Raw genomic sequence first — 12,048 nt, 5'->3', positions numbered from 1 at the left:
CAGCTGTGCCACACCAAGCCTCCCCCTGGTAAACACTATTCACTCACCCATAGGATTTCATTCAGTGTTCTCCAGTTTTTGTTCATTTGTGCTCCACCTGGGTGCTGATTTGCTTACACATGGGAGCTCTGATTTCTTTTAAACCCAAAGACTACCCTTCCCAGGCAAACAACTCAAAAGAAGTGATCTGTTTTCACTTTATCTATTTCCTCACTTCTCATTCTATCACTCACTCCAGCTCCTATTAATTAGTACTGTACAAAAGGTACTCTAATTACAGTCCCTAATGGTGTAAAACCAATTGGCTTCTAGAAAAAAAAACACACACACACACACACACACCATATTTTCCATGACTTCTAAGCAGCATTTGATAGTGACCTTGAAAATCTTGCTTCCCTTGGCTTTTATGGTTCACAAAAATTTTTGGTTTCCCTCTAACTTGACAGGTTACGAATGCAGGGGCACTTAACCACTGAGCCACATCCCTAGGCTTTTTTTTTTTTTTTTGAGTAAAGGTCTCACTAGGTTGCTTACAGTCTTGCTAAATTGCTGGGAGTGGCTTCAAACCTGTGATCCTTGTGCCTCAGACTCCTGAGCTGCTGGGATTACAAGCATGTGTCACTGCACCCAGCTAAGCCTTCTCTTCTTTTTGTTATGTACCCTCTCTAGGAGGACTTGTCCACTTCCCTATTCACCATAGTTATATGTAAAACAATAATGACAAATCTAGTTTGCATCTCAGACCTTGAGATTTAGATCTACATCCAGGTATTTTTACTTGGATGCCAAAAAGGCACCTCAAATCCAACATGTCCCCAGTAGAACCCATCTTCCAACCCTTGCTCAAACCTTCTCTTGTATTCTCTGAGTGAATGATACTACCACCTGTGTGCTTTTTTAAGTCTGAAATTAACTCCATCAAAACTTCTTTGAGGGTGCTGGGGCTGTGGCTCAGTGGTAGAGTGCTTGCCTCACACATGCAAGGCACTGGGTTCGATCCTCAGCACCACATAAAAATAAATAAATGAAGATATTGTGTCCATCTACAATTTAAAAAAACTTTTTTGATTTTCGCTTCAACATTTCCAGAATCTGTATAGTTTCCTCAGCCAAAACTGTGATCCTTTAAACTCAGCCATTACCCTTGCTTGCCTATGTAATGTCATAAACCTGAGCAGCATCATAGTGTCACCATAGAGTTGTATTCCAAAGAAGTATCAGCTGAACATTCAAAAAGCAGTGGAAAGCAACTTAATTTGTATGGCATTTTTCAAAAGGTCCTAATCATTGCTACATTTCCATCACACTCATTACTTCAATTGTCTTTTAAGTGATCCCCCTGCCTCTAGCACTGATTTGCTTCATCTTATTCTCCATATTATATCTAGAATTATCTTTTAAAAATTAATTTCCCTGCTTAATGATGTTTTTGGCTTCCCAGTGTCCACTGGATAAAATCACAACTCTATCATGCTTATAAGGTCCTTCACCATTTCACCCATGCAAACCACCTTAGTTTCATCTCTGACCACTCCTCCATATTTTTTTTTTCACCACAGTGTTCTTTTGGTACAGGCATATATGTTAAATATGTCTGCTGAGTACTTACTACACATATTCAAAGAACATATAGTCTACATCTCAAACCAAAAGAGATGAGGTAGTTTTTATGTTGGCAATTATGGTGATGAGGATCATGTTTGCTCTATTTAGCCAAAGGATTCTCTTTTTAGCATAACTTTTGCACACAGAAACAGATAAGTTGTTTAGAGTTGACTGATCACAGTACAAAGTGTCATATTTTAAGTTAAAAACACCCCACAAGTGAATCATATATATGCATCTTTTTCCCCCTCCCCCCAATATATTCATGCCCTTCTTTATTGTCATAAATAAAGCTCCTTTTCTTTGCCTTCTGCAGGATTTGAATCACAGAAAACTTGAGACTATTCTAGGACTTGACAGTCTGATCCACTCATATCTGTATTAAGAATGATTTGTGAATTTTGTCTGTTTTCCAACTCCCCATTTTATTATTGACAATATTTGACTATTTTCTGAGTTTCTGGGATGAGGCAGGCGGCATACACAGAATAAGAAACCCTAAATAGGCACATCTCTAGTGTTTTATAGATTAGTCATGCTGGGTATAGGTGGGAGGAGATATTAGAACTAATGACTAAAGTAAGGTTTCTGAATGATGCATTCATTTTATTTTTCCTTCTTATCCTATGTTTCAGGTGATATGACAATGGAGCAACAGGAATATCCTAACTGTGGAGGACACCACTAGTTGCCTATGCAACAGCAACCTTAAAACTCCTTGCTTAACAGAACACTGATACTGGTTCAAGAATCACACAACAATACACATAAGGAATGCTCCCCAGTTCTAGAAGATCTTAATCCACTACAAAAATCCTATTTCCCCTTTGTCAGTGACTAGTGAAAGCAAAGGGCATATGACTGAATTCTGGCCAATGTGACACAAGAAGGAAATCTACTAGTGTCTTTAGTCATATTATTATGTGAGATAATGAAACCTTATTGTTTAAACTACTTTCAGGCAAGTGTTTTATTATTTGCAGCCAAACCATCCTCTCTGAGACACTAACCAATCCCCAAACTCTCAATATCTACTCTAATTCCTTTGAAAAGATTCTCTAATAATCTGCTTTAGCAGAGTCACAGATTTATGAAATGTTAGAACAATGTAAGTCCCTCTGAGGATCATCTAGTCTATTTCCTTTATTTCACAACCTGTTGTGTGTGCAGACTAAGCATCCACACAGTGCTGGGACTATGTGGTATGTTCCATAGTGTCCCCATATATACATAATGGTGATAATATCAGAATTTGGGACTCAAATGATAGCCACACTCAATTTTTTCTTATTGGCTAAAAAATTTTGCTAAACAAATATAAAACAGAACTCAGAGGATACTGCTTTTACTCAAGTAAACTTTAGAACATCCTTGGTGTTTATACATATGTGAACAACAAATCATGCTCATATTCATTAAAAAATATTTTAAAGACATTTAGTAGTCACTACTTTTCCAAATTTGAGCTATTGTTTCATTTAAAAACAATAAAATTATATATCTTGTTCAGTAAACAAGATTGGCCTTATCCTCTAATTGATTCCAATTTGGGAGACTTTTTTTATGTCAACATCCCACCTAGCATTACCATTTTCTCCCAACTAAGTTTTTCTGAGGGGGCAAAAAGTAACATATAAACAGCAACTTCTGCTATCTGGCATTATAACAAATATACCAGGCTTCCTTTCTACCTAATTTCTGTATGAGAAAATTGTTATCCATTTCCATGATGCCAAAGAGTGATAACACTTGAAAACCAGTGGTGCCTACCTGAGTGATGTCCATTCCTGAGTCACAGCTCAGTGGCTGTGTGGAAGTCAGACCGTTTGAGCCGATTACAGTTGTGATCACAGCATTCTCATTAATTCTCCGAATCATAGTCCCATCCACAAAGTAAATGAATCCATGCTTATCAACTGTGATGCCTGTTGGGAAAGAGCAAATGAGCATTAGTAGTCTGGTGGGTCATATTTGTACTATGATCAGTAGTTTGAAAGAAACCATAGAAATTGGAAGGCATTTTAAAGACATATGGATTCAATTTTGCTCAGCATATACAGGACAGTAATGGGAGAGGCTTGTTGGGACACACACTCCATACTTTGTATTTTAAAAAGAAACAATAAAAATAACATAAAGAGATAAAGCCAGGTCTAAACATTTTGTTGTATCCAGTTTACATTTTCATCAGCCTGATACTTGCTTCCCTCCACAAGCAGAAAAATATTCTCTTTAAAATAAATGGAAAAAGCCAGGAGAGGCATTATATGTTACATTTCTTCTTGGGTATGCATACTAAGCCACTACTTATTTCATGGTTATATTAGAAAGTAACTGTCTTTTAAAATATTAGAATTATGTTCATCAATTCATACTCAGTTAACAGGGGGTTTGTGATAATTCTGATAGACTGGCTTGAGTTTTTACCCTCTATATTATCTATTAAGAGGGGGTTGGAGAGCAAAATTATGGCATTACACAGGGAATGGCTAAGCTTCTAGAAAAAATAAGTCAATAAAAATTTCACAGTAGTTTTTGCACACTGTGTTAATTACACTCTTATTTCTTGGAAAGTATAATAGCAGTTAGAAGGCTTTGATTCTAATATTGAATATACCACTTACAACTGATGTGTTATTTTGAGTTATTGTCTCCAAATTTCAGCCTCAATTTCAGCCTCCTCTTTGGTAAAATAGGAAAAACATGATCTGTATTACCTAACCAATCAACTTCTCTGTTTTGCCAGGACTAAGGCAGGGCTCAGTTTTAAAACCTAGGCAGTCCTTAACAAATTGGATTAAAGTTTAATTTATAAATTAGGCATAGTAAGAGATTAACCACAACTATTTAATGAAAAGGGAATAATTATAATCGTATACTGCAACAAAAGTTATGTGAATGTGATCTCTCTCAAAGTATCTTATTGCACTGTACTTACCCTTCTTCTTGTGATGATGTAAATGATACAATGCCTATATAATGAGTTGAAGTGAAGTGAATGATGTAAGTAAGTGTTGTAACAGAGCATTAGGTTTCTACATCAGGGGTTACTTGAACACAAATGCTGTGATACTCCAAAAGTTGATCTGATAACTAAATAGTTACTAAGTGACTGATGAGTAGATAACATACAGTGTGGATATTCTGGACAGAGGGATGATTCACATTCCAGCTGGACAGAGCAGGATGGTGTGAGATTATAACATGATACTTAGAATGATGTGGAACTTAAAACCTTTGATTGTTAATATTACATTTTCCATTTAATATTTTTGAACCATGTTTGACCACAGATAACTGGAACTGTATAAAGTAAAACTGTGGATAAGGAGGAGACTACTGTACTTTCAAACTAGTATGTAATTTGTCATTTTCCATCTCCCCTTTATTGAGATCTGGTAAAACTCACTGGGCACATGTAAAAGTTAGAAATTTCTGTGCTAAATAATCATCTTCTTCTAATATAAGATTTTACATGCATATATACACGTGTATTAATTTTTCTGGGTAAACATAAACTCATCTGAGATAATTTGGAAACACAATAAATTATTTTTACTGAGCAAATTTATTGGCAGAAGGTTAATATTAGAACCTGGATATATCATATGCTTTCATTAATCCTATCTTCCTTATAAAGAACTAGTCCTTAACATCTATAAAACTTACTTATTAAAACTTATTCATTTCAGCTTCCCCTGAATACCTATAAAGTCATCAGCCTTTGTGAATTCTCCAAAAAAAACAGCATTTTCAAACAAGTAAATTCTATACCAATAAATCCCATTATCATTTTTTAGAGGCAATAAGGACCTTTAAGGTTTATAAGCAGACTTTTAAGAATGAGGCAGGTCAAACAATAGTGGCACATGAACATTTATTTCTTCTCCAGAACATTCCAGTTGAGGATGAATCAAGAGGAACATCTGCCTTTTATTTTTGTATGTGTTTTGGCACAATACATTTTTAACTACTTAAAATTTGGTCTGTTTTGTGACAGGCCTATGCTATAGGACTATCTTCTATGAACTGACCTCTATATTAAATAGCACTAAGTGTGAAATTTAAAAATTGGTCATCAGAAGAGGAAGGACTGAAGGATTAAGATTCAAGCCTAGAGAAGGGTGACAGTAAATGCGTTTGAAGTGTATGAAATTGTGAATCACTTATTAAACATTTAGTGAATGCCACTATGATAGATCCTTTAAGAGCCAAAGGACGAAGATTCTAGGTATATGAAATCAAGAGTAAGAGGAATACTCTGAAACTTTAGTAAGGTATTAAAGATAAAATTAAATGTTGCTCTTATTAGAAAGTGGTAAACTTAGAGAATCTGATCCTCTAAAATTTAAGCAGGTTCATGAAAGTTTTAGAAAATGAATGTATATTTAACTAAAGTATTTGTGGAGATACATTAATCAGCTTTCTGTTATTGTAACAAAAAATCTGAGATAATATACATAAAGAGAGGATAGGTTTATTTTGGCTTAGGTCAGAATTGTAGCCCATGGTTAGTTGGCCCCATTGCTTTTGGGCCTGTGGTGAGGTATCTCATCATGGTGGGAGGGTAGGATTCATGAAGACCTTTACAGCTAGAAGTAAAAAAGAGGAAGGAGTGAGGTCCCACTCAAGGGCATAACTTCAATGACCAGAAGACCTCCCAATAATTCCCAATTCTTAAAGTTTCCACTATGTGTCAATAGTGCTACGTGAAAGAGCAACACATAGGACCTTTGACACATGGGACTTTCGCAGGACATTTCAGATTCTAACTGTAACTGTCAGTATATTTATACTGACAATAGAGAAGGACAATTCTATTCCTTAACTACTACACTTAATATCCCCATCAGGGTTCAGGATTTGGAATGACCCAGGAAGAATAATCTTGGACTATACCTGGTTTCCTTGCCTTTAACCTTTGTGAAGTTTTAAACAATGTGAACTTATCTCTCTCTGTTCATGTCAGCTGAGTTCCACAGATGAGTGCCCTTTGAAATAAGTCTGGGTTTATTAAATACTCACTACTGTATTTGCCTTCAGGGCTTATTCCACTGACAGTTTGTAGAATATTCTCCTTTTATATATTTGTGTAGCAACTTATTTTATCATGTTCCAAATTCCAAACACACTCCTTTTTCCTTGAGACTCTCTAGTTAACTTCAGTTGGGTTATACTTAGACTTGGGGTTGAAAAAGAAATAGTACCACGGACTTTGAGAAAACTGGGGGATATGTGCTTTATAAATGCACCTGGGCACATTTTAAATGTACATATTTTCCTTCTGTTATAAGACAAGCAACCATCCAACACCCAAACTATTTCCCAAAAAAACTAGTTTTACAAACTCTTTGCTGGTGGAATTTAAGGGGTGTTTAATTTTCGCTGAGGATAAAAATCAAATTGGAAATGCCAGGCAGGAAAAACATAATTATTTTTGTCCATTATTTGGAGAGGTTTTCCTTCTTATAATGAATATTGCTATAACCCAGGAATAGTGATGTAGTTTGATCTATTACTGCTTGTTAGACTGAGTGGGAGGAGGTAACACATACCCAGTATATTTAAGCTTTATTCTTCAGAGGTGAGGATGTGATTTCAGATAACATAAAGCCATCTGGGGCTAGCAGGATCTTCAGATTAAATTTACTTTCATATTTTGATCTAGTTGTATCTGGATCTCTAAAACTAGTTACCCAATGTTGTAGACATAGTTTGTACCAATAGCCATGTTCATTGATGTGATGACAGTGTTTTCATTAGCACTTAAAATATGATTGAAGGCACAGCTTTTGGATAAGGAAATATTTAATCTGCATTAAGGAAACAATTTCCAGGGTTTAAAGTTTTAACCAGTATTCATGTTTAAAGCAAGCAAGAAAAAAATATATATTAAGTGCTTTCTCTGCATCTCTTGAGATGATCATATGATTTTTATCTTTGAGTCTATTGATGTGATGTATTCCAAAGACTAGAAAAACTAGGAATATCAGGAACATACCTCAACATTGTAAAGGCTATCTATACTAAGCCCCAGGTCAACATCATTCTAAATGGGAAAAATTAAAAGCATCACCTCTAAAAATTGGAACAAGACAGGGATGCCCTCTGTCACCACTTCTATTTAACATAGTTCTTGAAACTCTAGCCAGAATAATCAGACAGACGAAAGAAATTAAAAGGATGTGGGTAGGAAAAGAAGAACTTAAATTATCACTATTTGCAGATGATATGATTCTATACATAGAAGACACAAAACATTCCACCAGAAATCTCCTAGAACTAATAAATTAATTCAGCAAAGTAGCTAGATATAAAATCAACACCCATAAATCAAAGGCATTTATGTACATTGGTGACAAATCCACTGAAAGAGAAACTAGGAAAAAACATCCCATTTACAATAGCCTCAAAAAAAGAGAATAAACTTAATGAAAGAGGTAAAAGACCTTTACAATGAAAACTACATCATGCTAAAAAAGAAATTAAAGAAGACCTTAGAAGATGGAAAGATCTAACTTGCTCTTGGATAGACAGAATTAATATTGTCAAAATGATGTTACTGACAAAAGGACTATACAGATTAATGCAATCCCAATCAAAATCCCAATGACATTCCTCATAGAAATAGAAAAAGCAATCATGAAATTCATCTGGAAAAATAAGAGACCCAGAAGAGCCAAGGCAATATTTAGCAAGAAGAGTGAAGCTGATGGCATTACTATTCCAGATATTAAACTATACTACAGAGTAACAGTTACAAAAACAGCATGGTATTGGCACCAAAACAGACTGGTAGACCAATGGTACAGAATAGAGGACACACAGACTAACCCACATAATTACAGTTATCTTCTATTAGATAAAAACACCAAAAACATGCACTGGAGAAAAGATAGCCTCTTAAACAAATGGTGTCTGGAAAACTGGTAATTCATATGTAGCAAAAAGAAATTAAACCTCTATCTCTCACCCTATCCAAAAATCAACTCAAAGTGGATCAAAGACTTAGGCACTAGAACAGAGACCTTGTGCCTAATGGAATAAAAAATAGGCTCAAATCTCAATCTTGTCAGATTAGGCCCCAATTTTCTTAATAAGACTCTTATAGCACAAGAATTAAAACCAAGAATCAATAAATTGGATGGTTTCAAACTAAAAAGCTTCTTAGCAAAAGCAACAATCAGTGAGGTGAATAGAGAACCTACAGAATGGGAGCAAATCTTTACCATGAGCACATCAGATAGAGTACGAATCTCTAAGATATATAGAACACTCAAAAACCTTAACACCAAAACAAAAACAAAAACAAAAACAAAAAAAACTAATCAATAAATGGGCCAAGGAACTGAACAGACACTTCTCAGAAGAAGATATACAATCAATCAACAAACATGAAATAATGTTCAACATCTCTAGCAATTAGAGAAATGCAAATCAAAACTACTCTAAGATTTCATCTCACTCCAGTCAGAATGGCAGTTATCAAGAATACAAACAACAATATGTATTGGCAAGGATGTGGGGAAAAATGTACAGTCATACATACACTCATACATTGCTGGTGGGATTGCAAATTGGTGCACCCAATCTGGAAAGCAGTATGGAGATTCCTTGAAAAACTTGGACTGGAACCACCATTTGACCCAGCTATCCCACTCCTTGGCTTATACCCAAAGGACTTAAAAACTTCATACTACAGGGACACAGCCATATCAGTGTTTATAGCAGCACAATTCACAATAGCTAAATTGTGGAATCCAGATGCCCTTTGTTAGATGAATGGATAGGGAAACACACACACACACACACACACACACACACACAATGTGGAACATTATTTAGAATTAAAAGAGAATAAAATCATGGCATTTGCAGGTAAATGGATGGAGATGGAGAATATAATGCTAAGTTAGCCAATCCCCCAAAACCAAAGGCTGGATGTTTTCTTTGATGTGAGGATGCTGATCCATAATGGTGATGGTGGGGAGCATGGGAGGAATGAAGGAACTTTAGATAGGGCAAAGGGGAGGGAGGGGAAGGGAGGGGGCAAGGGGGTAGAAATGATGGTGTAATGAGTTAGACATCATTACCCTAAGTTACATGTATGAAGAAAAGAATGGTGTGAAAATATTTGTGTACAATCAGTGACTTGAAAAATTGTGCTCTATATGTGCAATACGAAATGAATCACATTCTGCCATCATGTATAACAAATTAGAATAAATAAATAATAAAAAGAAAAAAATATATCTCTGATATTACTACAAGTTTAGACAGTGACGCTGGAAGGGTGGGCGTGGAGGTGGGAAGAACAACACACAACAGCTTGAGTCCCCATACCCATCCACCCCCACCAAGGAAAATATCAGGATCAGACGCCCATGCAGCATGTTTAGCTTGGAGCACATTTTTACATTTGTGAGAAAATAAATAAATCCTTGTAAATTAGTGCACATAATGAAAGCACTGACAGACCATAACCTGGATGTGTGAATGGTGCTGTCTCCATTCATCAGCATTAAGCCCTAACAAGCTCCTCTATGGAGGGACCTGCTCATAAATAAAGTGCATCTTGTAAAAAAATTATTCACAATGTCTTATGCAAAGTAGGGGACATTATATAATATCTGAGCTGTAGGTTCTTTTCTCTGTGAAGCATCTCTCTGTATGAAATGGCTGCAAATTACAGGTGAAATTATTTGACTTCCTTTCTTGTCTTATTATCCTCCAATGAATAAATGCTGTAATTCTTAAGAAGACAATTGCCTAAAGCTTGGGCAGCCAGGGGAGTTACTAATAAATTTATCACCTGTTGGGGAAGAGGATGCTGCTGATCAATATTAAAGAAACAGGGGCATGGTGATGTGATCACCACATGTCCAGATGTGGAACTTAATAGCCTGAAAATAGTAGGTAAAATCCCAAATTAGATAACAGCAAAGATGAGTTTTGGACTGTGCACAATGCCAATTTCAAATGTTGGCAGAAGGCATCTGTATACTTAATTTTAAAAAATTACACCTGTTGGGGCTATGTACATTTTTATTATTTCTATATGAAAAATGAAGCTTCTTTCAGAATATAAGCTTTGGAAAATAGTCATAAAATTCTCTTCATCTATGGCCCTGGCAACCACAAAACTGAAATACTGGATTTTTTTTTCTGCAACAATCTGCTCTTTAATTTTATGAGACAGAGATAAATGGTGAAAATCAACTTCTAGGGAATGTCCCAAGCTCAATATAGTGTCTGCTCAATCTCCAATACTGAGAGTGCTGAACTGTGTAACTGACATTAGCCAGTTGATCCTACAGCGTTTTTTAAGTCAGAGATATTTTGCTTTGTTTGTGTGCATTCCAATTCTCTGAAAATTGGTATCATATATGTGGTATATATGGAAACTCTACTAGACAGAATAGTATTTTCTCCAACTGATCTGACTAGTGTCAACTTAATTACCCACTGGGATCGGAAAGGGCCAACTTACTTCCACACCATAAGCCTGTTAAGTTCTCTTGTTAAGTAACTAAATGAAGCTTCTAGAACTCAGAGGGCTTATAGATACAAGTGTGTAACTAGGAGTCGAAAGAGGAAGAATTTAATGAACAGCTGAGGTGATTTCACTGAGTGGTTAACAATGAGATCAGAATTTTTCCAGTAGGAGGCTTTAATAAACTTATTATAATATTGTATGATTAGCAAGTAAATATTTAATTAGATATTCTGTTTAATGAAAAAGTGAAAGTATATTTTAACCAATAAAAGTAATTTTCTAAAGTATTTAAATGCAAATTTAAAATGATAAACATTCAAACTAATGTTCTACTGGCTAAAATATCCTTTCCTTGATGACTCAGAAAATACTTTAAAAGGCTTCAGAGTCGTCATAAGGAACAATAGATTTGTGGACTAGTTAACCAAGAATTCTGTCTGAGAGAAACATAGACAAGGTCTGTATTCTTCTTCAACTCTCAAAGTTTTAGACTTCAGCTTTGCTGCAAGGCAAAGTGTATGAGCAGTTCTTCTACCTCTATCAACCACTACTTTCTAAGAGCTTACTGAGGAAGATGTTTTTCCTTTACTTACTAATTTATTTAAAATTTATTCTAAATCTATTATATGTCAGGCACTGTGCTAGACACTGGGAGTACAGGACAATGTAAAACAGATAAAAATTGCCCTTGAGGAGCTCAGAAATGTCAGTGGGATGGACAAATAATCAGGCATAAAGCCATTGGATAAGCACTAGTTTGGGGCAAGTTCAGGGTGCTATGGGAGCAGCCTTGGGGACTGGGCTGGGGATATTAAGGTTGTGAGTGATATCTGTGTTGAGTGATGTGTAAGCTAAAATCTAAAGGAAGCATTCAATTTCTTATGATTCTACTATGAAATCCAGGTAAACAACACTGAAAATTCATGAAGTATGACTAATATAGA

At 35.6% G+C, this 12,048-nt stretch overlaps 1 protein-coding gene across 3 annotated transcripts in view; it reads right to left on the bottom strand.

The window, feature by feature from the left end:
* Tenm1 (teneurin transmembrane protein 1) overlaps positions 1 to 12,048 on the bottom strand; it is a 556,980-nt gene that overhangs the window by 61,013 nt on the left and 483,919 nt on the right. For all 3 annotated transcript variants that reach the window (XM_077793578.1, XM_077793579.1, XM_077793580.1), the window contains one exon: positions 3,379 to 3,533. In XM_077793578.1, coding sequence (XP_077649704.1) covers positions 3,379 to 3,533 — 155 coding nt within the window. The remainder of the gene's footprint in view (positions 1 to 3,378; positions 3,534 to 12,048) is intronic.

Source organism: Urocitellus parryii, chromosome X (genome assembly GCF_045843805.1).
Source record: "Urocitellus parryii isolate mUroPar1 chromosome X, mUroPar1.hap1, whole genome shotgun sequence".
In the NCBI taxonomy this organism is placed as follows: domain Eukaryota; kingdom Metazoa; phylum Chordata; class Mammalia; order Rodentia; family Sciuridae; genus Urocitellus; species Urocitellus parryii.
This window is presented reverse-complemented; position numbering and strand designations above follow the sequence as displayed.